Below are 27,596 nucleotides of genomic sequence, written 5' to 3'. Positions count from 1 at the left end.
TTCTAGTTTTCGTTTATTTATTTTTTTAATTTTAAGTTCTTTACGTTTAGGTTTTTCATGTAATATATATATATTTTTTATTTTAATCAAGAATTTATTTTTAATAATTTTAGTTAATGATAATATTGCTTTATTTTTATTTTACTTAGTTTCTAATTTTTGTTTAATTTTTTAATGTGTATGTTTTTTCTTGTAATGTTTTATTTTTTATTTTATTTTAATCAAGAAATAATTTGTAATAATTTTAGTTAACAATAATACTTATTTTTATTTTATTTAGTTTCTAGTTTTCGTTTAATTTTTTATTTATTTTAAGTTCTTTACGTTTAGGTTTTTCATGTAATATATATATTTTTTATTTTAATCAAGAATTTATTTTTAATAATTTTAGTTAATGATAATATTGCTTTATTTTTATTTTACTTAGTTTCTAATTTTTGTTACATTTTTTGTGTATGTTTTTTCTTGTAATGTTTTATTTTTTATTTTATTTTAATCAAGAAATAATTTGTAATCATTTTAGTTAACGATAACACTTATTTTTATTTTACTAATTTTACTAGTTTATAATTTTTTTCATGTGACATTTATATTTTATTTTATTTCAGCTTTCAATTAAAATTTTCATTTAGTTTTTCATGTAATATTTTATTATAATTAATTTTTATTTTAATCAAGAAATAATTTGTAATAGTTAACAATAATAACACTTATTTTTATTTTACTCCATTTATAATTTTCGCTTAGTTTTTTTACATTTAACTGTTTTCATGTAATATTTTTTATTATTATTTTTATTCTTAACCAAGAATTTATTTTTTAATAATATTAGTTAACAATATTAGCATTTTATTTTACTCAGTTTCAAATTTTCATTACATTTTATCAGGTTTAAGTTTTACATGTAATATTAATATTTAGTTTTAATTCTGCTTTCAATCAACAGATGATTTTTAATAGTTTTATTTAACAATAATGACACTTCACAGCTCTTTTCCCTACAGCAGCAGTTCACTGGGGTTGCAAAAAGAGCAAAAACACCATATCACAGAAATAATGTCTATTGATCTTTAAGCTCAAGATGTGTCTTATCAGAGCCGTTGTGAATGCATCTGTGTTGCTTTCTCTAGATGTGTCAGGTGAAAGCAGCCAGAGCGGAGGACAGTTTCAGGGCCGGCCGTCTGAGGTCTGGTCTCAATGGCAGAGTCAACACCACAGCCAGCAAGGAGGAGACCCACATCCTCATCCTCAGTCCAGCCAGACCGAGGTCTTCCAGGTAAACCCACTGTCCTTTCCGAGTACATTCATACACAGCAATATCCACAGCACATGCAGAGGTCTGTGGGTGAGCGGCTGAATGTCTGAAAGTCTTTGACTGACCTTCAAATGTACATGATTTAGTTTAACAATATGCTAATCAAACTGAAGAAACTGAGGAAGGAATAGTTCGAATGAAATTTCTGTCATTATCTACTAATCTTACATCATTTACATTTTTTGACTGTCATTTATGTTAATTATTTAATTCATATGATCCGCACTGACTCACAAAAATAGTCTTCTTTTAGCATTTTATCCTACATTAATCACCTGCAGGACAAAACACAAACGTTGCTCATGGCCTTCTTCAGACTTTTAATTCATTTATTATTCATTCTAATGTTCTTATAATACAGATTGATGCTGTTGCAGCATTTATTAATATTTTGAATAAGCTATTTATTCTTATATTTTCATAATTTTAATAAGTAATAGTAATTTAGTAATTAGAGGTTTTAGTACTTCCTATGTGTTCTTCCTATTTTATTTTATATGTATTATAGTAATTTTAGTGCTTCAGCTTAAACAATTTTTATCTCAGTTAGTTGCCAAGGCAATGTTTCTCATTTTAATTTGTTTTCTAATATTTACTAATTTAATTTATTAATATTTAATATACACTGGCATTCAAAAGTTTGGGATCAGTAAGATCTAAAAAGAAAAAGACAAAAAAAGCTTTTCCAAGGCAACATTTATTTATACATTTGTGAAATATTAATTCAATGTACAATAACAGGTTTTTTTTGTGTAAGTATATATTAAAATGTAATTTATTCATGTGATGCAAAGCTGTATATGATATTATATCAAATTAAACATTTTATTTTCAGTTAGTTGCCAAGGAAATGTTTCTAATATTTATTAATTCAATCTATTAAAATACACTGCCGTTCAATAGTTTGGGATCAGTAAGATTTTTAAAAGAGATTCTTATGCTCTATTTATTTAGGCTGCATTTATTTGATTACTAATCCAGAAAAAAAAAAAGATTTTTACAATGTAAAATAACAGTTTTCTATGTGAAATATTTTAAAATGTAATTTATGTGATGCAAAGCTGAATTTTCAACATCATTACTCCGGTCTTCCTTCAGAAATCATTTTAATATGCTGATTTAACAGTATTTATTTAAAATAGAAATATTTTGTAACAATATAAACTATCATTGAAAAGTTTGAGGTCAGTAAATTTTTATTCCTTCTTTAAAAAAAAAACTTTTATTCACCAAGGATGTGTTAAATCGATAAACAAAGTGATAGCAACAACTAAACATTTCTATTTTGAATAAATGCTGTTCTTTTTAACTGTTTATTCATCAAAAAATCCTGAAAAACAATCACAGGTTCCAAAAGAATATTAAACAGCATAAGTTTTTCCAACAGTAATAATAAAAAGTAATAAATCAGCATATTAGAGTGATTTCTAAAGGATCATATGACACTGAAGACTGGAGTAATGATGCTGAAAATGTAGCTTTGCATCACAGGAATAAATAATATTTTAAAATAAACTACAAAACAGAAAACCATTATTTTAAACTGAAATAATATTTCACAATATTACTGTCTTAACTGTATTTTTGATCAAGTAAATGCAGCCTTGATGAGCATTAGAGAACTGATGTAAATGTGTACCTTAAAGGGATAGTTCACCCAAAAATGAAAATTTGATGTTTATCTGCTTAAACATCCTAACATCCAAGATGTAGGTGACTTTGTTTCTACAGTAGATCACAAACTAAGATTTTAACTCAAACCATTGAAGTCTATTAGGCATATAATGGCAGTGGATGGGCACCAAACCTTTAAAATAAAAAAAGAAAAAAGAAAATGCACAGACAAATCCAAATTATTCCCTGCGGCTCGTGACGATACATTGATGTCCTAAGACACGAAACGATCGGTTTTTGCAAGAAACTGAACATGATTTATATTATTTTTTACCTTTGATACACACTCGCGCTCAGGACAGATGGACATTGCTGTGTATCAAAGGTAAAAAATGATATAAATACTGTTCAGTTTCTCACAAAAACCGATCGTTTCGTGTCTTAGGACATCAATGTATCGTCACGAGCCGCAGGCTGTAATTTGGATTTGTCTGTGCATGTTTTTTTTTACTTTTAAAGGTTTGGTGCCCATCCACTGCCATTATATGCCTAACAGACTGCAACGGTTTGAGTTAAAATCTTTGTTTGTGTTCTACTGAAGAAACAAAGTAACCTACATCTTGGATGCCCTGGGGGTAAGCAGATCAACATTTAATTTTCATTTTTGGATGAACTATCCCTTTAAATGCCCAGTCACTTTGGTTAAAAGAGAGACAGAAATTTTAATTATTTGTTGGTGAAATTCGTCTCTTCAGTTATACCTCTGGAATCTACTTTGCAGCACTCTTTTTGTTGACTAACGTTTAGTCTAGACCAGGGGTCCCCAAACTAAGGCCCGGGGGCCGAATGCGGCCCTCCCCCACATTTGGACCGGCCCTCTTAACAATGCCAGAGACATATTTTGAAAATGTAATTTTAAATATGTTTTACTTATATCATGTCGGTATTTGATAATAAAGGTTGGCTTTCAAACAAAAATTTCCCTTAGTTATTAACGTAACACTTTTTTTCTTCAAATCAACTTTCTGTTAGCATGCTTGGATGCAGCACTCTGTGAACAGCCAGCTTCTTTGGCAATCAATGTTTGTGCTTACCCTCCTTGTGAAGGGTGTCAATGCTTGTCTTCTGGACAACTGTCAGATCAGCAGTCTTCCCCGTGATTGTGTAGCCCAGTGAACCAAACTGAGAGACCATTTTGACGGCTCAGGAAACCTTTGCAGTTGTTTTGAGTTGATTTGCTGATTGGCATGTCATTATATTCTAATTTGTTGAGATAGCAAATTCGTGGGTTTTTGTTAAATGTGAGCCAAATCATCACAATTAAAAGAACCAAAGACTCAAACTACTTCACTCTGTGTGCATTCAATTTATTTAACTCACAAGTTTCACAATTTGAGTTGAATTACTGAAATAAATGAACTTTTCCATGACATTCTAATTTACTGAGAAGCACCTGTATATCTTTTGAAAAGAAATGATCATTTGTCTGTCTGGTGCATAAAAAATAATAAACTATTCTAGCATTAAAAGTTATAATAAATACCGGTAAAATCATAATAAAATAATAGTAGTAGTCAGTCCGGCCCACAGAATTTTATTTTGTAAACTGACCCGGCCCTCCATTAAAGAAAAGAAAGTTAGGTGGCCCTCTCAGAAAAAAGTTTGCGGACCCCTGGTCTAGACTATTAAACATTGAGGGAATTAAAGGGGCAGCCCTTAGCGAATTCACTTTGTAGCATCACACTTGATGTGAATTGGCCTTTACAGTTACATTCACACACTCTGACAAACCAGTAACTCTGAACGTAGCCTGTCTGATTCAACATCACGCTCTGTTGCTGTCCCACAGGATATGCTGCCGATGCCGGGAGATCCCACCCAAGGAACAACCAATTACAACATCGAAGACTTTGCCGACCTCGGCATGTTCCCACCGTTCTCTGAGTAATCGGAGACTCCTGTATTAGTTAGTTTGTTTGTTTTGGTTCGGACTGCAGTATCTTCATCTCACATGTGACGCACATGATGCTGCTGAAACACATTTCTCCATTCACACACACCCTTGACTTGATCCCTCGTCCACAAACAATTAGAAACATACAGGAAAATAAATATATTCCCAGACTGATGCTCCTTTTCATCCTTTAATCATCATGTGATGATTAACTCCTGCCATCACCACTAAAAAAGTACTCAAACATCATTTTTAAAGCAGTAAAAGTGCTCGATTATTTATGCAAAGGCATAATCTGCTTATAATAAAGCATCATCAATAATAAACCTAATTTACATCGAAAGCAGGCAAATTAATGCCTGGTTTAGCAACCTTAAGTCAAGACTGTTCTCTCACACACACACATGCACACACAAATATAATGAAGAGATTTTCTTTTTTTTTTTTTGACGTTTTTATCCTACAGAAGTATTTCAAGATCTTTCATGAAGCGAAGGATTGTTTTCTTCACGTGTTGCACCTCATTCTTCATTGCCAAACAGCATCTCGCTGACCAGATATTTTTACGCTTACCGTGTAAAATGTAGTCTATGTAGTGATGTCTATAACCTAGCTTAACTAATAATAAATGTAGGCGGATGTAAAAACAAAAACAGTATTTGATTTGGGGTTTTTTTATCTTTGACCTTTGTTTTTCTTACAAAAACACTAGCAAGTGTCACTTTGTGAAGTAATTGACACCAGCCTCGTATGAGAAGATGCAGCGTAAATATCGAGCATTTCGCGGTGTTCATTGTAATCTTTGTGGCAGCTGCGATTCTTACTATTAACTTTTGGACTAATAACATGGAGTCGATCATGCCACAACTCTGGACTGATGGAAAGACCTTGACATGAAATCTAAACATTTTTTGGAAATCAAATGGATGTTTTAATGTAAATAATGTGATTTTTATGTCGGACCGTGGTTTATTTCACATGCAGCTCTATATACTTGTGTAGGTTTAATATCATTGTGTGCAATGTGAGTACATATTTAACTCTCGGTACTTAGTTAGCCTGTCCATTGTACAATGAGTTTAGGATTGTATAAATTGTGTAAATGTGTTCCGTTATTTTTGTGTAACTTTATGACGAGAAATTGTGCTTGTGACAATAAATTCTCATTGAATATGTGGATTTCAATCAAACTGAGTGAGCTCTATTCATTGAGTTGCTAAATTACAACATATTAGTTAATCATTTCTTGAATTTTGTTGAATATTTTTCATTTAGGATAATGAATGTGCATGCAAAGTTTTAACAGATGTGTTTTGCAAAGGCTGTACAGTTGTACAAAGTGGAAAACTACATGCAGCAATTTTGTATAGTTATGTGCGGCATATTATGGTAGGTATACATACAAATGTAACATCAATGGACAGATTGAGACTTACTGCCGGTTAATTTATGCTTCCTTATCCTGCGTGTTTAGGTTGTTGGTCAGGGAACAGGAAGGGATTTGACCACAGGGATTACTCATAAACACCAGCAGACACTAAATATGCTTTCTGAATTCATTTGGATGTTCAAACTGCACAGAAGAAGAGAGAAGGCCTTTGATTCTGCGGTCGGCTTATGAGGACCTGCTCTGACCTCATCTGTACAATGAGCTGTAGTATTTCCTAACCTCTGGCCTTATTGTTTTTATGGACATTTCTGCATCTGACAAAAAGCCTTGGTATTACATTTTCTCATTTTTAGTCATTTTGTTATGTGCGTTTGTCATTGTTATTAATTTCTAGTTTATTAGTTTAGTCACTGTTTAACTTTAGAACCTAAAATTATTTTATTTTCTTTATTTTTATATTCATAAGCCTTTATATTTTTCATCTTTTATGTTGTTGCCTTATGTTAAACTGTTTTAAATTACTTTTTTAAATCTACACTGCACCACTATGACAAAGCAAAAAACAGTATTGTCTTCATAAATGTACTAAAAAAAACTGAAATATATAATAATAATTTACCCCCCCCCCCCCCCATTTCTTTAGTTGAAATGAAATTAAGGTTTTTGAGAAAACATTCCAGGATTTTTCTCCCATATAATGGACTTGATTGGGCTGAAGGTTGAAATTGCAGTTTCAATGGGCTCTACATGATCCCAGTTAATGAATAAGGGTCTTGCCTAGCAAAACGCTTCCTTATTCATCAGGCTGGGATTGTGTAGAGCCCTTTGAAGCTGCATTGAAACTGCAGTTTGGACCTTCAACCCATTGGCCACCATTGAAGTTTTTGTCAAATTTTTTTTTTTCGAATAAAGAAAGACATGGGGATAAGTAAATTATCAGAATTTTTTTATTCTGGAAGTGAACTAATCTTTTAATGGTTTTTAATTGTTTTCAATAACACTGGAGAAAACAATTTTACGCATACTGGATTCATATTTTAGCTTAAGCAATGATTTGAAGTTAAAAACATCTAAATTATGGATTTGTTGCTTATTACATGCAGTTTTTCATTTTAAAAGACATTAATTGATTGACTGGAGTGATATTTTTATCAGTTGTTTGGACTCGCATTCTGACGGCGCCCATTCACTGCGGAGAATCCATTGGCGAGCAAATGATGTAATACTGAATATCTCCAAATCTGTTCAGAAGCAAACACATCTTGGATGGCCTGAGGGTGAGTAAATTTTCAGCAAATTGTCATTTATGGTTAAACTATTCCTGAAAATCACAAGTTCCAGTTATGTAATGTGGTATGTTGTAACCCATGTGGTAATGTTCATGCACGCTCATCTTGTATATGACCGTTCTGACATGACCTGAAGATAGCAAGCCATTTTTTTTCTTCTACGTGCATTTGAGTGCGCCGTGAGACCGTATCAGCTTGTCATATAATTGCATTTCTGTACGCTGTCAAAAATGTTCACGTTAAGTTCCTTCTGGGTGAAGCATGACATGACTTGACTGGCTAGAAGCGTAAACATCAGATCCGTTAAATCACGTTCATTGCGTGCTTCTCGCTTTAATGCAGAAGTGCTTTTCAGATGTCTTCAGCATTCCAGAGGATCTTGATGCTCTTTGATTAGACTGTCTAAACCCTGGCATGACAGCTCAGATGTTTATATATAGAAACTTGAGATGTTTTGCACGGGTCAAATGCATCAAGTCTGGCTGCATTCACTGTCATTCCTGCATGTTTTGAATTGAGGTTTTGTAACGGCATGATAAGTTTTCTTGAGCTAATGGGATTCAGTGTAAAAAAGTCAAGTAGGTCTTGCAAATGATGCAGATGACTAAAGATTTACTGGAATATTACAACTTTTTTGTAATTTACTGAATACTATATAACAACTGTTCTGAAAGCCAAGTGATATCTCTGAATGAACAAAAATAATGGATTTGTTTCTTACAAACATGCAACTTTTTGCTTCACAAGATGTTAATTGATGGACTGGAGTGGTGTGGATTATTGTGATGTTTTTATCAGCTGTTTGGACTCTCATTCTGACGGCACCCATTCACTTCAGAGGATTCATTGGTGAGCAAGTCACATAATGCTACATTTCTCCAAATCTGATGAACAAACAAGCTCATCCACATCTTAAAGGAGTAGTTCACTTTCAGAACAAAAATGTACAGATAATGTACTCACCCCCTTGTCATCCAAGATGTTCATGTCTTTCTTTCTTGAGGAAATCATTTCAGGATTTCTCTTCATATAATGGACTTCTATGCTGTCCCCGAGTTTGAACTTCCAAAATGCAGTTTAAATGCAGCTTCAAAGGGCTCTAAATGATCCCCGTCAAGGAAGATGGGTCTTATCTAGCGAAACAATTGGTTATTTTCTACAATCTCTAAACAGAGTACACACAGAGCTAGACAAGACGAGCATTTGAGGTTAAAAAGTATATAAATAAAATAACTGAACGTTTTGCTAGATAAGACCCTTCTTTCCTTGGCTGGGATCATTTAGAGCCCTTTGAAGCTGCATTTTGGAAGTTCAAACTCAGGGACACCATTATAAGTCCACTATATGGAGAGAAATCCTGAAATGTTTTCCTCAAAAAACATAATTTCTTTACGACTGAAGAAAGAAAGACATGAACATCTTGGATGACAAGGCGGTGAGTACATTACCTGTAAATGTTTGTTCTGAAAGTGAACTACTCCTTTAAGAGTTGAAGGGGAGTATGTTTTTTTTGGGGGGGGGGGTGAAATATCCCTTTAACCCTTTTACTTTGACACAATTTAAGATATTCTTACGCTGAAATAATCTAAAGTTCAGTGAATGCATTTATTTGGAATAATCAAGTAGATGCAAACAGTTGCCATTATTTTTTTTATAGCTCTGAATAATTGTAAACACTTTTTGACTTTTAAAAATTTCATTCCCCATCTCACAGGCCTACAGCTATGCAATCAAACTCAGTATTTTTTTTTTCTTTTGGAACACTACAAGTGCATCTATTTAATGTTGCGTGCACTATACACTGTCATATCTGACAGGATCAGGTCAGGCCCTGTTTGGTTTCACAATAAAACCATTACCAAGTATTGAGTGACAAATAAAAACGTGACTTTCTCCCCTGCTGTTTTCAGATGAATTGTTTTATATGATGTGGAAAAGATGATGGTATGGATTGCTCTGTCAGATTAATGGGTAAGCATCTTTCTACTGACTTTAGAGAGCTAACTTTGAGTGTCTGTCATGTTCAGGCTGTTAGATTTCCTGTTCACCTCAGTGGGAGTTTCTCCGTTCATGCTGGTGGATGCAGGATGCTCCTGCTGTCTGAACACACTGGAAAACTGACGTCATGACAGCACTGACTAATGGCACCAGAAGAACGCAGACATTCCTAAAGCCTGCACTAGTGAGTATTCTGAGCTGTCTCATCAAAAACAGTCCACACAGAGAAAGATAAGTCCATTTATACAATATTCTGTTTAATGTGATTATGATTTAAGATACTATCAGTGTTGTAGTTTCAGCTTTGCTTCATATATTTAATATACACTACCAGTCAAAAGCTTTTGAATTTGAACAGTAAGATTTTTAAAGGATAATTATTGCCAAAATGCAACCTGGGCTGTTTTTTTTTTACTGGAAACGAGACACTTATATCTAAAGGTATAATTACGACAAACAAGCCGTTTTTGAGATTGACAGTGATTTCGTTTTGTGGTCAATGGCCGGTGAATGGGAGTTCTAGGGGCATAAATTTGAGCGCATCAAAATCGATATTTTTGCAACACTAAGAAGGCTCGACACACCATGAAACTTTGCTCGAAGTATCGCCTGGGTCTCTACACATGAACTCGAGCATTGAGAACATTGTTTGTGTACACAGAGTTTACTAAAAAGAAAGTTTTTGAACAACTCACTTTCACTGTTTGAGTTTCCGCTCGCGGCCGTCTTGCCAGTCAAAAGGTGTCTCAATGCTCGAGTTCATGTGTAGAGACCCAGGCGATACTTCGAGCAAAGTTTCATGGTGTGTCGAGCCTTCTTAGTGTTATAAAAATATCGATTTTGATGCGCTCAAAGTTATGCCCCTAGTAATCCCATTCACCGGCCACTGACCACAAAACGAAATCACTGTCAATCTCAAAAACGGCTCGTTTGTCGTAATTATGCTTTTAGATATAAGTTTGTCTCGTTTTCAGTAAAAAAAAAAAAAACAGCCCAGGTTGCATTTTGGCAATAGTTATCCTTTAATGTTTTCTTAACTGAGTCTCTTCTGCTCACCAAGCCTGCATTTATTTGATCTAAAGTTCAGCAAAAACTGTAAAATTTTGAAATATTTTTACTATTTAAAATAACTGTTTTCTATTTGAGTACATGTTAAAATGTAATTTATTCCTGTGATCAAACCTCAATTTTCAGCAGTCTTCAGTGTCACATGATCCCTGCAAAAATAATGCTAATATTTGCTGTTTAAGGAACATTTATTATCATTATTGTTATTAGCAAAATTTACCCTGCAAAAAATGCTTTTCTTACTTGGATTTGTTGTCTTGTTTCCAGCCAAAAATATCGAAAAATTCTTAAATCAAGAAGGATTTTCTAGACAAGTAAAAATTATTGTCTTGTTTCTAATAACAAGCTAAATAATCTACCAGTGGGGTAAGCAGAAACATCTTATTTGAAACAGAAAACAAGATTACTTTTTTTTTTACCCCATTGGCAGATTATTTTGCTTGTTTCAAGCAAAAACGCAATTAATTTTGACAATTATTCTCTTGTTAAGAAAATCCTTCTTGATTTAAGAATGTTTAGATATTTTGGCTGGAAACAAGACAAAGTCTAAGAAAAGCATTTTTTGAATTAATTAAAGTATTACAAACTATAAAGAACTGCACCTAATTAAAGATATCTTTGTAAAACATCTTCCATACAGTATTGTGTTGATTTTGTTGAAGACGCCAGTTATAACATTTCATACCGTAACCATCAAACCCCTTCTTGTGAAAAAAAATAAGGTAGGAAAATCCACTGGCATGTGCTGAAACTGATCTCTTAGTCTTGTAGGGATACAAACATTTGCTCCAGGAATGAATTGCATAAAAAGGGCAAAGAAAGTGTGCAAGCTTCACGAAATCTCAGTGATTAAAGATGATATTTCCACTTAAAAGTACGTTTTGGAGAAAAGATCTAAAGATCAGCATTTATCTGAAATAAAAAGCTTTTGTAACATTACACGCTATACCATTCAAAAGCTTAGAGTCATTAAATAAATTGTATTTATTTTTTTGGGGAAAGAAATTGAACAAATTAATACTTTTATTTAGCAAGGATGCTAAATTGATCTAAAGTAATAAAGGTATTTATAATGTGACAAATGATTTCTATTTTGGATAAATGCTGTCTCAACCTAAATATATATATATATATATATATATACTCTGCTGTTTTCAACAATAGATGTTGATTTCAACAATTTTCAAGCAGCAAATCAGAATATTAGAATGAGTTCTGAAGAGTCATGTGACTGGAGTAATGATACTAAAAATTCAGCTTTGAAATCACAGGAATAAATTACATTTTAAAACATATTTAAATAGAAAACGTTTTTTTTTTTTAATACTAAAAATATTTCAAAATTTTACTGTTTTTGCTGCACTCTAGATCAAATAAATGTAGACTTGGTGAGGAGAAGAGACTTTAAAATCTCAGAAATGTTAAAAAAATAGTATATGCATTTTAAAGATATCATACATTTAGGCCTAACTATTTTTGATTCCATGTTTATACCACATAATTCTAGAGACAGTCTTGCCAAAACAGCTTAAAAATAGAAAAAAAATGTCTCAAGTCCAGTGTGATATGTTGCAGTTCTGAGGTTTTCTCTTCCATTTTTAGACTTCATTCTTCCTCCTCTTTAAAAAATGCAGCACACATTTAAACATTTTCATTTGTGTCTAAAAAAAAGTATTGCCCTTAAAACAGCTGTGCCTTTTCTGATCCATGACATATGTTCAGAGATGTTTCTTTTCTTTCTGATTTCTCAGAAATGTCCGAGGCCCCTAAAACAACAACCCATCCCACTGTGCAGTACTTGCCCTCACTTTGAGTATAGTACAGAAACATTCACTTTTTAGTGTCTCGGTTCCAAAACCTGAAGTCAGCTTCCTACATAGGAAGCATTTATCTATATGCTCAGTATTAAATTTTACTGCCTTCCTTTTTGGGCAAATTCTAAAGCAACAAGGAGATGCTACATATTCTTTTTTTACCATCACGAGGGCCCATGAAAAATCAAACACACTTAAACCTGTCATTTGTTCTCCGGTGCATTGACTCTAGCTTTGGGAAGTCAGAAACTCCCAACTTTATTAGAGGGGAACAAGCTCAATCTTGGTTCTGATAAGATTCCTAGAATCTCCCCAGGAGTTCAATTAAGTTATGTGTAACCTCAATGCATGTAATGTGAGATGGTTTCTGGTTCCTCTTGAATGTAGTTTGACATTCTTCACCTTCCAAAGTGAGACTGTGGTGTTGGTGATCATTACCTATGAGAAGCTCCCTTGGGCGAAACTTCTTGAGGTTCCTCCACAATGTTTACAGCTAAAACTCTTAAGAAGACATCAATTACTCTGAGGACCTGAGGCGAAGCTGTGATGGACATGTCGATAAAGATATTTTGACAAGCTCCTCCGCCTTGAAACCATTCAAAGAGAGGGCAGCTAGCCCCCGAAAACGTTTCTTCACTTTGAATGCGGTGTGATGGTGTAACAAACAATAAATCCATTCCTTTTTTCGTCTAACGTGAGACAAGAAAATTGAAGTTTTGACATATTTGTAATTTGTCTTCTTTTCTATTATTTTAGCTATTTGTTTTTCTGTCCACGTTTGTCGGTTTATGTGAACGTACAAGAAACTCAAAGTATTTTATGTAAATACTGTCAGGCTTTTTCTGTGTGTCAGTAAAGGATTGACGGGTAGAGACAGTCTTTTAACCTCAGTGTTTATATAAAGCTTCTGGATAAACTGATGAACTGACTATTTTTTTGGTACCAAGAAGGATAACAATACATGTTCTTGAATGTCAATGAAATCATAAATCATAAAAAAAAAAAAAAAAAAAAAAACGATTGCAGAGATTCAGTCTCAGAACTCATTATAATGTAAACATATCTATTGAAATCATTCGGTAGCCTATGTTCCTATGTGTATGAATGAATCCAATGCAATTTCAGATTCTTAACATTGTGTTTATTTATATGAACTCATACTTAAAAATCCAATTTACATATAGCCTATTTTCACATGCATATTAAATGTATTTGGAGTTCCAACAAAGATTCACACTTTTAGATTCACAACCGGAGAAAGCTATAATGTCACCGGAGCTACCGTGAGTATAATCTTATTTTTGCCATGATGTCTTGTCTCTCATTTAGAGCGGGTCATATGGGTTTTTGAAAAAAATTTTTTTTTTTTTTTTTTGCAGTTTGTAAGGTAGCTATCCTTTAATGTAAACAGTCTGCAAAGTTGTTAGGTAAACTAGTGCATGATAAATAAAGATATTGTATCTAAAAAAAAAAAAAAAGAGATGTCATATTTTTGAATCATGCATCCCACTTCCGTCCTAAATAGTATTCGAAAATAGAATTAGTATGCCCCAAATTGTAGTATGTAGTAAAAGTATTCCAAAGATTCCCAGATGGTCTACTTAAAGGAACACTCCACTTTTTTTGGAAATAGGCTCATTCTCCAACTCCCCCCGAGTTAATAAGTTGATTTTTACCGTTTTGAAATCCATTCAGCTGTTCTCCTGTTCTGGTGATATCACTTTTAGCATAGCTTAGCATAGATCATTGAATCCTATTAGACCAATAGCATCGCGTTCAAAAATGACCAACGAGTTTCCATATTTGTTGTATTTAAAACTTGACTCTTCTGTAGTTATATCGTGTACTAAGACCGGTGGAAATGCAAAGCTGCGAGTTTCTAGGCTGATAAGATTAGGAACTAGACTCCCATTCCGGCGTAATAGTCAAGGAAGCTTGCTGCCGTAATATGGCCGAAACAGGCGGAGTATTATCAGAAATGAGTTCCCAGCTTTCATGTCAGTGGGTTTAAGTGACTCCAATAACGTAATATTTAGCCCCTGGAATGCTAATTTTACCAGAGGCACTCCACCACAAAATGTGTATTTTACACCCTAGAAAGCAATTTTTAGCCGGGACCCCCCTCGAAAGGCAGTTGGGTGTGTTTTGTTGTGAAAACCTGGCAACCCTGAAGTTTACAGACATTTCGCTCAAAGCTGGTTCGAACAAACCGCTTTGAAATCATTGACAAATGACTACATGTATAAATGTATATTCTGAGAAAATTACAATGTTTTCTTACCTTAGATGCATTTAAACCTATTGTAGGGGACTCCAACACAATATTATGACCTGCTGTTTAAAGGTGACCTATTATGCCCCTTTTTACAAGATGTAAAATAGCTGTAAAGTTGGGCTTTTTAACAACGGGGGGCCTATTGGATTGACTCTCGTTTGAAGCCAGTCTCTAACAGCCAGTCAATCAATTGCAGAGACTGTTTATGATTTATTGGGATTAGAAAAAATAAGCAGGTGGATTTTTATCATTATAGGCTTGTTGTTTTCACGCACTGTGGTCACACAACTGTGTTCAAACACCTTATAAAAGTGTTTTTTGCATAATAGGTCCCTTTGAAGAAAAGCTGATACAGCCTATTTGGCAGCTGAGGTTTTTAGCATATATTTAGTAACCATTCAGTCTCCTCCACTGATCTGTTTTTAAGATGTAAAACCTGTGTGAACATACACACAAAGGAACTGCGTGTGTGCACAAGTTTTTTTTTTTCTTTTAATCTACTGTTATTAGTCCAAAGGCATTTTTTGGAAACGACACCCTATTCCTTGCCTGAGTTTAAATTCATACTCGGCACAGTTGCTGAACTACAAATATTGTTTCTTTTCCCATCATCCCAGTGACTGCGAGTGTATGCAAACCCTAAACATTAGCACACCAAATCACAGTTTGCAAACATTTCTGCTTTCAATTCCCCTAAACCGCAGCCCACGACACTTTCAAAGCTAACAGCCCAATCCTGGGTGAGGGATTGCTCACTTCTTATATAAATATTGTTATAATGTTCAGTCATCCTTCCAAAGCCATCTAATGCTTCTTCCATGACCATATCAGATGCTAGAACTTAGAAGTCATGTTTTCAGACACATCGCATCAGTTCGGGGCATGCCGTGATTGGCCGGCTCTCCAGCCGACTTAACCTGGTAAAAACCAGCCGTAACAATAAAGGAAAACAAGCATTCCAGCCATTGCTAACATAAGCCTACAGTTAGTTGCTGTCCATTTGAGTAAAGCTTTTTTTATTGCACCATCTGGAGAATTTCGCCACTGTCTCGTTCTATTAGAAGATGAGGGAAAGCGTATAGAGCGCACAGAGAACATTCCCAGTGTACTGTGATGAGTGATCCGGATATTGTTGTTGAGTTTGGAGCCAGAACCTAAGATCCTGCTGGGATACTGTGGGAATGCCTAGGCAGGAGCGATGAGGCAGCGGGGGTGATGCATGGTGGGAAAGTAACAGGAAAAACAGTCATGTGACATCACTGTGTTTATTTCCCCTAAATGTTTTTCTCCTGCGCATTGGTGTGTGGGCTCTGATTAAGAAACCGTTGTCTGTATTGTATGCTGATGTTATAACTTAAGCAAACATTGACAGTTTACCGGAATAGTTCTGTCATTATCTGTTCACCCTAATGTCTTGTAAAGCTGACAAATCGAAGTTGAATTTAGACACGTTGCACAAGGTTTGACGTCACCGATGCCAAACGCCATCATTGTTTCGTAAAAGTAATTTGAGAGCTGCAGCAGTGGGATTTTCATCATGATTTGTTTTTGTTTTCAGTGTGTAACATTTATTTAAAAGTTTCTCTCACGGTCCAGTCATTAAACAAAGTTACTTTGTTTATCTCAAACCCACAGCCGCAACTTCTAATGATGATTTTTACGCATAAATCCAGCTGCAGACAATGCATCTTAGAAGGACATTATTCATTTGGGTGAATCTTACAAACATTTATTTTGCGTAAAGAAAATTAAGACGATTTTTTTTTTTGGATTGATTGTATTGTGAGAATATTTTGTGACAATTAAATCAAAAAATGTTTTTGTTTTAGTTTATTTGTTATCCATCACATACTTGGATATTTACTTAATTTGTATAATATATTTTAATGTGAATTTATTTTGAGTACACCCCTCACATTTCAGCAACCATTTTAGTATATCTTCTCATGGGGCAATACTATAGAAATAAAACTTGGATATATTTTAGAGTAGTCAATGTGCAGCTTGTATAGCAGTATAGATTTACTGTCCTCTGAAAATAACTCAACATACAGCCATTATTGTCAAGCTGGCAACAAAAGTGAGTACACCCTAAGTGATAACAGCAGTATGTTGTTTAACCATGCAAAGCCACATGTCCTATTCATCATGTTTATGTTTTTGTCTGCTTGACAGGACCATACAAACTTGTGTATCTTGTGTTAGAGCAGTTAAAAGTAGGTGCTTTAAGTACAATTCTCTCATACTGACCACTGGATGTTCAACATGGCATCTCATGGCAAAGAACTCTCTGAGGATTTGAGAATTAGAATTGTTGCTCTCCACAAAGATGGCCAAGGCTATTAGAGGTTCAGGAACAACCTGAAACAGAGTTACAGTACAGCGGTCAGGGTCATACAGAGGTTTTCCAAGATGGGTTCCGTTCAAAACAGGCCTTGCAAGGGTCGATCAACAAAGTTGAGCACCTGTTCTGTGTGTCAGGTGCAGAACCTGGCTTCACAAACAGATGCATGAGTGCTGCCAGTATTGCTTTCAAGGTTGCAGAAGTAAAAGGTCAGCTTCTCAGAGCTCAGACCATACACACACTGCGTAAAGTCGGTTTGCATGAGCCTCATCCCAGAAGGAAGCCTCATCTGAAGCTGGCTCACAAGAAAGCCCGCAAACAGTTTGCTGAAGACAACCTGTCCAAGAGCATGAATTACTGGAACCATGTCCTGTGGTCTGATGAGACTATAAGATAAAGTTGTTTGGCTCAGATGGTGTCCAGCTTGTGTGGCGATGCCCTGGTGAGGAGTACCAAGAAAACTGTGTCTTGCCTACAGTCAAGTATGGTGGTGGTAGCATCATGGTCTGGGGCTGCTTGAGTGCTGCTGGTACTGGGGAGCTGCAGTTCATTAAGAGGAAGCATGGACTCCATTATGTACTGTATATTCTGAAGCAGAACATGATGCCTCCTCTCCAGTAACTAGGCCGAACGGATAACGATGATAACAATCGCAAACACATCACCAAGATGACAACTGCCTTGCTGAGGAAGCTGAAGGTGATGGGGTGACCAAGTATGTCTCCAGACCTGAACCCTATTAAGCACCTGTGGAGCATCCTCAAGCGTAAGATGGAGAAACACCATGTGTCTAACGTCCAGCAGCTTGTGATGTCATTATAGAGGAGTGGAAGAGGATCCCAGCAACAAGCTGTGCAGATCTGGTCAATTCCATGCCCAGGATGATTAAGGCAGTGCCAGATAACAATGGCGCTAACACAATATATATATGTATTAGGGCGTACTCACTCTTGTTGCCAGCTATTTTGATAATAATGGCTGTATGTTGAGTAATTTTAAGGGGACAATAAATCTATACTGCTATACAAGCTGCACATTGACTACTCTAAAATATATCCAAGTTTCATTTCTATAGTATTGTCCCATGAGAAGATATACTAAAATGGTTGCTGGAATGTGAGGGGTGTACTCACTTTTGTGACATACTGTGTGTATATATATATATATATATATATTTACATACACCTTGCAGAATCTGTTAATTATTTTACCAAAATAGAGGGATCATACTAAATGCATGATATTTGTTATAGTACTGACCTGAATAAAATATTTCACAAAGATGTGTACATGTAGTCCTCAAGAGAAAATAATAGTTGGATTTATAAAAATGATCCTGTTCAAAAGTTTACATACACTTGATTCTTAATACTGTGTTGTTACCTGAATGATCCACAGCTGTTTTTTTTAGTGATAGTTGAGTCCCTTGTTTGTCCTGAACAGTTAAACCACCTGCTGATCTTCAGAAAAATCCTTTAGGTCCCACAAATTCTTTGGTTTTTCAGCATTTTTGTGTATTTGAACCCTTTCCAGCAATGACTGTATGATTTTGAGATCCATCTTTTCACACTGAGGACAACTGAGGGACTCATATGCAACTATTACAGGAGGTTCAAACGCTCACTCATGCTTCAGCAGGAAAAACGATGCATTAAGAGCTAGGGGTGAAAACTTTTGAACGGAATGAGGATGTGTACATTTTTCCTGTTTTGCCTAAATATCTTTTTTTTTTTTTTCATTTAGTACTGCTCTTAAGAAGCTACAGAAGATACTTATATAGAAGACAAAGTAAGGTAAATTACCCTGATCTTCAAATTCAAAAACGTTTTGCATCAGGCCATATCCATATAAGCAATATTAAATGAAGTCAAAACATGACCTGTTTTGATTTCAATATTATTCTCATTGTTTTTTGCAGGATCTGAGTGGTTATATTTTTTTAGTTTGCTATTTTCCAACATTACAGACCCAATTTTCATATAACGAGATACTTGAGTGTGACAGTAAATGAAATTACCTGTAGTGAGTGTTGCAGGAAAATGCATGTTGTGTAATATAGTTATTTTTCCTGTTTTTGATCTACAAGTTTCCAGCTCTCACAGCACTGCTGTCTGGCGCATTAAAACCCAATTCTGTGAGGTTCACATGATCCTGATAATATTGGTTCAAAACCTGAGTGTGATGTGCTTAGGTCTCAGGAGATCAGTGAAGTCAATGCCCAGAATCCAGCTGTCTGCTCTTTCATTTAGACACATGTACAGCCCTGCAGACACAAAACTCCATTTCACAACCAACAGCTGAAAAGTGAGCAGACTTTGGTGATTTACCAACTATGTGTTTTGAAGGACTTGCTGAAAATGTCTGGTATCGCAGCTATTTGAGGAAATTGCTTTGCATGCTTTTGAAATATATTACAAAGGTCAGAGAGTGCAGCTGCCGAATGCACATTGTGTATTTTGTGATGACATGCCAAATGGCAGACCAATTTTATCAATGCACCATGAGAAAACTGATAACTTGTGAAAAAAGCATAATGCATTTAACAGGATTTTACACCATTCTGATTCTATTAAAGGAAAAATTCATCCAAAAAAGAAACTTGGATGAAAACAAGATGTAAATGAGTTTGTTTCTTCATGGGAACAGATGTGGAGAAAATTAGCATTGCGTCACACTCACCAGTGGATCCTCTGCAGTGAATGGGTGCCGTCAGAATGAGAGTCCAAACAGCTGATAAAAACATCAATCAAGTAATGACTCTAGTTCATCAATTAAAGTCTTCTGAAGGGAAAAACTGCATGTTTGTAAGAAACAAATCCATCATTAAGACGTTTGAACTGTTGCTTCTGGCCAAAATATGAATCTATAATCCATAAAAACAATTCTTCCAGTGATTAAGTCCATTCACTGTTGTCATCTAACATCAAAAATCCACCACATATTTGTTTAATACTATATTGAACTATTTTTGTTTATAAACGGAGCTTGATTTGTGCATATTCAGACAAGACAGCTTTTTCAGTGGAGAAAGCAGGATTATGGATAAAGAACTAGTTTGAAGTTAAAAACACCTTGATGGATTTGTTTCTTACAAACATGCAGCTTTTCACTTCACAAGATGTTAATTAATGGACTGGAGTGGATTATTGTGATGTTTTATCAGCTGTTTGAACTCTCATTCTGACGGCACCCATTCACTACTGAGGATCCATTGGTGAGCAAGTGGTGCACTGCTAAATTTCTCCAAATCTGTTCTGATGAACAAACAAACTCATCTAAATCTTGGATGGCCTGATGGTGGGTACATTTTCAGCAGGTGAACTATTCCTTATTTGAACTATTATTTTCTAAATAATCCACTAACAGGTTTTAAGCTGTTAAATCGCTGTGCTTAAACCATTTAAAGTCTCCCAAATTCCAGAAAACATAATCTTCATTGCCTTGATAACAAGACATGGTGCATATGGTGAAGGAGATACAGTATGTGGGTGAAGCGAGGCCTACTCTTTTGACCACAGGTCTGTTTTTCCATAAATAATGAAAGTTATGCACAGAAAAAAATGGGTGCACCTTATCTCCTCGAAAATATAAAACGCAGATGGAGCCAGAGCAATCAGCACCCAGTGCATTTCCCATGCGTCCACACTTCTTCTGAGCAGGTCCCACAGTGCATTTCTACATCCAACGAGCACATTATTACTATCTAGGAAATGTGCTTCATCCTCTAGGGTATGATAAATCCATTCCACCCTGGACTCCATATGCTTTTTACTGATTAGGTGAGAATATGAGGAATGTTAAGCCAGTCTCTCTCTCTCTTTTTCTCTCCCCAATTCCATTCAGGACATTCCCAAGAGTAATATTCTGATGTTTATGAGCCTAAAATGGCTTCAAACTGTCATAATTATAAATTTCTGTCACATTATGACTGAATTTCTCCCACTGAAATCTGATTAATGAAAAACTGCAAGTTTAGAAGTGTCACAGGAAATGTGAAACACACAACAAAGTTACATGCTGAAACCTCTGGGTTTGGTGTCCTATTTTCTTGATTGCTATGTAATCTCAACAAAATGTATGTTTCAAATGTGTGATAAGATTATTAGCACAATAGTGACAAGACATAAGTAAAACAATATTCACTATTAACTTCTTTTTTGTTAGCATGCATATTAGTCAAATATTGGCTGTTTAGTAGTACTTATAAAGCACATGTCAGTGCCTTATTCTGCACGACCAATTTATAGATTATTTTACCCTATTGGGTTATACTATAATATACTATATACAGTTGAGGTCAAAAGTTTACACCCCCCTTTTCGGAATCTGCAAAATGTTAATTATTTTACCAAAATATAAGGGATCATACAAAATGGATGTTATTGTTTATTTAGTACTGACCTGAATACGATATTTCACATAACAGATGTTTACATATAGTCCACAAGAGAAAATAATAGTTGAATTTATAAAAATGATCCCGTACAAAAGTCTACAGTCGTGGCCAAAAGTATTGAGAATTACATAAATATTGGAAATTGGAAAAGTTGCTGCTTAAGTTTTTATAATAGCAATTTGCATATACTCCAGAATGTTATGAAGAGTGATCAGATGAATTGCATAGTCCTTCTTTGCCATGAAAATTAACTTAATCCCGAAAAAACCTTTCCACTGCATTGTTAAGAAGGCTTCAGGGCATCCAAGAAAGTCCAGCAAGTGCCAGGATCGTCTCCTAAAGAGGTTTCAGCTGCGGGATCGGAGTGCCACCAGTGCAGAGCTTGCTCAGGAATGGCAGCAGGCAGGTGTGAGAGCATCTGGACGCACAGTGAGGCCAAGACTTTTGGAAGATGGCCTGGTGTCAAGAAGGGCAGCAAAGTAGCCACTTCTCTCCAAAAAAAAACATCAGGGGCAGATTGATCTTCTGCAAAAAGTATGGCGAATAGACTGCTGAGGACTGGGGCAAAGTCATATTCTCCGATGAAGCCTCTTTCCGATTGTTTGGGGCATCTGGAAAAAGGCTTGTCCGGAGAAGAAAAGGTGAGCGCTTCCATCAGTCCTGTGTCATGCCAACAGTAAAGCATCCTGAGACCATTCATGTGTGGGGTTGCTTCTCATCCAAGGGAGTGGGCTCACTCACAATTTTGCCCAAAAACACAGCCATGAATAAAGAATGGTACCAAAACACCCTCCAACAGCAACTTCTTCCAACAATCCAACAACAGTTTGGTGAAGAACAATGCATCTCCAGCACGATGGAGCACCGTGCCATAAGGCAAAAGTGATAACTAAGTGGCTCGGGGACCAAAACGTTGAAATTTTGGGTCCATGGCCTGGAAACTCCCCAAATCTTAATCCCATTGAGAACTTGTGGTCAATCCTCAAGAGGCGGGTGGACAAACAAAAACCCACTAATTCTGACAAACTCCAAGAAGTGATTATGAAAGAATGGGTTGCTATCAGTCAGGATTTGGCCCAAAAGTTGATTGAGAGCATGCCCAGTCGAATTGCAGAGGTCCTGAAAAAGAAGGGCCAACACTGCAAATACTGACTCTTTGCATAAATGTCATGTAATTGTCGAGAAAAGCCTTTGAAACATATGAAGTGCTTGTAATCATATTTCAGTACATCACAGAAAAACCTGAAACAAAGATCTAAAAGCAGTTGAGCAGCAAACTTTGTGAAAACTAATATTTGTGTCATTCTCAAAACTTTTGGCCACGACTGTACATACACTTGATTCTTAATACTGTGTTGTTACCGAATGATCCACAGCTGTGTTTTTTGTTTAGTGATAGTTCATCATGAGTCCCTTGTTTGTCCTGAACAGTTAAAATGCCCGCTGTTCTTCAGAAAAGTCCTTCAGGTCCCACAAATTCTTTGGTTTTCAAGCATTTTTGTATATTTGAACTCTTTCCAACAATGACTGTATGATTTTGAGATTCATTTTTTCACACCGAGGACAACTGAGGGACTCATATGCAGCTATTACAGAAGGTTCAAATGCTCACTGATGCGCCAGAAGGAAAAACCATACATTAGGAACCGGGGGGGGGGGGTTCTGAAGGGCAGTGCTAAATGAAAAAATATGATATTTAGGCAAAATAAGAAAAATGTACACATCTCCATTCTGTTCAAATGTGTTCACCCCCGGCTCTTAATGCATCGTTTTTCCTTCTGAAGCATCAGAGAGCATTTGAACCTTCTGTAATAGTTGCATATGAGTCCCTCAGTTGTCCAAAGTGTGAAAAGATGGATCTCAAAATCATACAGTCATTGTTTGAAAGAGTTCAAATACACAAAAATACTAGAAAACCAAAGAATTTGTGGGACCTGAAGGATTTTTTCTGAAGAACAGCAGGTGGTTTAACTGTTCAGGACAAACAAGGGACTCATGAGCAACTACCATTAAACAAAAAAACTGTGAACTGAAAAAACTGAAGTGTGTGCACAAAGCAAGGCAAAACTTTATCAGTGAAAAAGAATACTGAGTGAAAAACGAAAGTGACTTGGACAGTTGAACAGAAGAATTGTGTCTAAACAAACCAAAGTCAACATTTGTGAAAGAACTGTAACTGCCAAAACTTTAACCACACACACCAGTGCTAAAATGCAAAAAAGCTGGTGTGATAACTCATGATCATAAAACCTGGACATTTGGAGAACCAAGATGAACTTCTGGACAGACAAATCACCTGACAATCACCTGACTTCAGTATTGTCAAACCATAGTGGGCAGATTCCCTCCTCCACCCTCTTTAAAGCAACATTCAGCTGGAGATTATTTAAATGTACTGTATGAATCTAAAGAAGCTGGAAGCCAAAGGCAACTGGTGTTAAAAAGAAATATTTCCTAGTTTCCAGGTGTCCACGTTAGTTTGTCCAACCCCTGTATGTTTCTTTTGATCTTAAAAACCTTTTGATCTGCTTAAATGCTTGAAATTAGTTGCATACATGATAAACTCCTTGAATATCGTGAAAAAAAAAATTGCACTCATTGCACTCAAAACAAATTCTGGGTTAAAAACAAACCAAGCATTTAGGTTAGGTTAAATGTATTAAATGGTTGTAAATTAAAGATTAAACAGTAGAGGCACCAGCAATAATCAAAATGTTTATTGTTTAAATAATATCTATTCAACTTATTAATAAATCATTATTTATTGAACAATGAACATATTATTAAATGCAAATTTCTAACCTATATGGGGCTCAATTTAAGCAAGATATATAGTAATATTTAAGCAATAGTTGAGTTAACTAAAACTATCCATCTGCTGAGTTTATCCAATTTTCTCCCAGCATTTTTTAGAGTGTGAGTGAATATCCAGAGTGTGCAGTGCTGGAATAAACAAAGAAGAAATTGAATTATCGTTTTTTTTTTTTTTTTACAAACATATTTGAGTGTTTTTATTTCATAGTTTTGGTGACTTTACAATGTCCAAGTCTCAAAAAAAGAAGCAGCGTCCTGCATTTCAACTTATTAATAAATTTTATTTATTGGACAATGAACATATTCCAACCTATTTTGGGCTAATTTTAAGCAAGAAATATAGTAATATTTAAGCAATACTTGAGTTAACTAAAACTACCCAGAAAGCTGGGTTAAACATTTAACCCAAATGTGGGTTTATCCAAATTTCTCCCAGCTTTTTTTAGAGTGTGAGTGAATATCCAGAGTATGCAGTGCTGGAATAAACAAAGATTTTTTATTTGTTTATTTTGAACAAACATCCCTACTGAAAAAAAACAGCATATGCTGGTTAGGTATGTTTTGGTGCTGGGATGCTGGTTTTAGCTGGTCCTTTGCTGGTTTTTGCTGGTCCTTTGCTGGTTTATGCTGGTCCTTGACCAGCAACATGAGTGACCAGCATAAACCAGCAAAGGACCAGCAAAAAACCAGCAAAGGACCAGCTAAAACCAGCATCCCAGCACCAAAACATACCTAACAAGCATATGCTGTTTTTCTCAGCAGGGATATATTTGACTTTTTTTATTTCACAGTTTTGGTGGCTTTACAATGTCCAAGTCTCAAAATAAAAAGAAGCACCATCCTGCATTTCAACTTATTAACAAATGTTTATTTATTGAACAATAAACATATTATTGTGCACATTTCCAACCTATTTTGGGCTCATTTTAAGCAAGAAATATAGTCATATTTAAGCAATAGTTGAGTTAACTAAAACTACCCAGAAAGGTGGGTTAAACCGCTGGGTTTATCCATATTTCTCCCAAAATGTGAGTGAATATTTAGAGTGTGCAGTGCTGGAATAAACAAAGAAGAAATTGAAGGATTTTTTTATTTGTTTATTTTGAACAAACATATATTTGAGTGTTTTTATTTCACAGTTTTGGTGACTTTACAATGTCCAAGTCTCAAAAAAGAAGCACCATCCTGCATTTCAACTTATTAATGTTTATTTTTATTTTTGGTCTATTTATGCTTACATATGTGTATTTTTTCTTCTCTTAGTTTTATTGTCTGTGTGTCTCTGTGTACTGGAAGCTAATAACACTGAAACAAATTCCTTGTATGCGCAAGCATACTTGGCAATAAAGCTCTTTCTGATTCTGATTCTGATTATTTATTGAACAATTAACATTTTATTAAATGCTAATTTCTAACCTATTTTGTGCTGATTTTAAGCAAGATATATAGTAATTTTTAAGCAATAGTTGAGTTAACTAAAACTACCCAGAAAGGTGGGTTTATCCAAATTTCTCCCAGCATTTTTTAGAGTGTGAGTGAATATCCAGAGGATGCAGTGCTGGCATAAACAAAAATTTTATTTGTTTATTTTGAACAAACATATATTTGAGTTTTTTATCTCACAGTTTTGGTGACTTTACAATGTCCAAGCCTCAAAAAAGAAGCACCATCCTGCATCTCCCGCAGCTCATCCAAGGAAAAGCCTCGTGACGTCGCATTCGCCAGCAGGAGCCGGATATCCGCCTTGACCGGAAAAATCCCATATTTGGGCATTCTTAGCAGGAGCAATGGCAGCTTACATTGTATGTGAACGGCTAGCTTGACGCTGATTGTGTAGTGTAAATGATCGATTTTTAGACATTTTCAACCCATGATCGAGACGGATGAGTGGTGGATTGGAACGTATACATTTTTTAAGATGTCAAAAGCCAAGTGCTAGTGACCGATCCGTCAAACCACTACCAAACCGAAACCACTTAGCACGGCTTTAGCATCCTCGGGACCGTTCGTCTATTTTCTCGCTATTCGTAACTCCCCCGACTCCCACCCGGTATCAGCCGCCCTCCATGCCCGAGCAAGGCCCGAGAATGAACAGCTTCTCCCTCGGCGAGTTGTGTTGGCTCTTCTGCTGCCCGCCCTGTCCGAGTCGCATCGCGGCCAAACTGGCGTTCCTGCCGCCCGAGCCCACGTACTCCGTCCACACGGATGCGAGCGGCGCGACCAGCCTGCATCTCACCGAGCGCGCCGACTGGCAGTACTCGCAGCGCGAGCTCGACGCCGTCGAGGTGCTCGTGACCCGAACCAGCCGTGGGAACCGGGTCGGCTGCATGTTCGTCCGGTGCGCACCCGCTAGCCGCTACACGCTGCTGTTCTCTCACGGGAACGCCGTGGATCTGGGCCAGATGTGCAGCTTCTACATCGGCCTCGGCTCCAGGATCAACTGCAATGTGTTCTCCTATGATTACTCGGGTTATGGGGTCAGTACCGGGAAACCGTCCGAGAAGAACCTGTACGCTGATATCGAAGCGGCCTGGCAGGTGCTGAGGAACAAGTGAGTGTTTCTGAACAGGTGCTTCAGTGTTTGAGCGCCAATCCCAATTGTTCTGTGATGGTGTGATGTTTCCATGCATATGTATTCCAGCACACTGTATAATATTTCTGTTTTCCTTATGAAATGCATGGATGAAGTTGAATGAATGCAATTTATTGACCCCTGAAATTTCTGATTTTCTTATTCGATGTGTTTTATAAGGATCTGTTTGGTTGTTGACCTCATTCTACGTAGATAAACTAGATAACAGTTTAACTTAAATTTATAAACCTATATTCACTCTTTTTGCATTAGTATTTGCTATTACTAATAAACCATACATAGTAGTATGTCAAAATATAATAAATAAATGACTAAATTCTGCATATCAGCTGTTTTTGACACTCAATCATGACATTACCAGCATCTGTTGCAAAACTAGTATTGGCTAGTATCTGTTTTTGGTTCTTTTTTTAGTGCCCTGCTGGTTTAAATACTTGAATCCTCTTTGTACCAGCCCACTTTTTTTTTTTTCTAACTTGAACTGAGTGATGACATAACTAAATAAGTTGTTGCATAACCACATATAAACATGTCACATCCTTGACTGTCAGTCTTAGACGTTTTAATAGCATGTTACTACAGCAAAGAGATTTCAAAGTTAGAGTTTGGCTGACGTGTTTTTCTTTTGCTAGTGCTGAAATCGATATCTAAAGCAGGGCGGCTGATAAAATGCCAATATGAATCAATTTAGTGATAACAAATATGACCCTGGACCACAAAACCATTTTTAAA

At 35.8% G+C, this 27,596-nt stretch overlaps 3 protein-coding genes across 3 annotated transcripts in view; 2 read left to right on the top strand and 1 right to left on the bottom strand.

Moving 5' to 3' along the window:
* The window catches only part of LOC141331683 (aryl hydrocarbon receptor nuclear translocator 2-like), a 366,477-nt gene that overhangs the window by 117,147 nt on the left and 221,734 nt on the right, over positions 1-27,596 (bottom strand). The gene's annotated exons all lie outside the window — the stretch shown is intronic.
* LOC141332468 (aryl hydrocarbon receptor nuclear translocator 2-like) lies at positions 1,082-6,073 on the top strand. Its single transcript, XM_073837603.1, has 2 exons — positions 1,082-1,276; positions 4,779-6,073. Exons 1-2 carry the CDS (start codon positions 1,082-1,084, stop codon positions 4,875-4,877), a joined length of 294 nt encoding a protein of 97 aa, XP_073693704.1. The 3' UTR covers positions 4,878-6,073.
* abhd17c (abhydrolase domain containing 17C, depalmitoylase) overlaps positions 25,899-27,596 on the top strand; it is a 59,482-nt gene continuing 57,784 nt past the window's right edge. Inside the window, exon 1 of the mRNA XM_073836446.1 lies at positions 25,899-26,822. Coding sequence (XP_073692547.1) covers positions 26,338-26,822 — 485 coding nt within the window. The 5' untranslated portion in view covers positions 25,899-26,337. The remainder of the gene's footprint in view (positions 26,823-27,596) is intronic.

This window comes from Garra rufa, chromosome 3 (genome assembly GCF_049309525.1).
Source record: "Garra rufa chromosome 3, GarRuf1.0, whole genome shotgun sequence".
NCBI classification, from domain to species: domain Eukaryota; kingdom Metazoa; phylum Chordata; class Actinopteri; order Cypriniformes; family Cyprinidae; genus Garra; species Garra rufa.
Note: the sequence above shows the minus strand (reverse complement) of the source record. Positions and strands in the feature narration are given on the sequence as shown.

Coding starts and splice junctions, on each gene's coding strand:
- LOC141332468 (XM_073837603.1), top strand. CDS start 1,082: ATGTGTCTTATCAGAGCCGTTGTGAATGCATCTGTGTTGCTTTCTCTA. Junction 1,277..4,778: donor GCCAGACCGAGGTCTTCCAG/GTAAACCCACTG, acceptor GCTGTCCCACAG/GATATGCTGCCGATGCCGGG.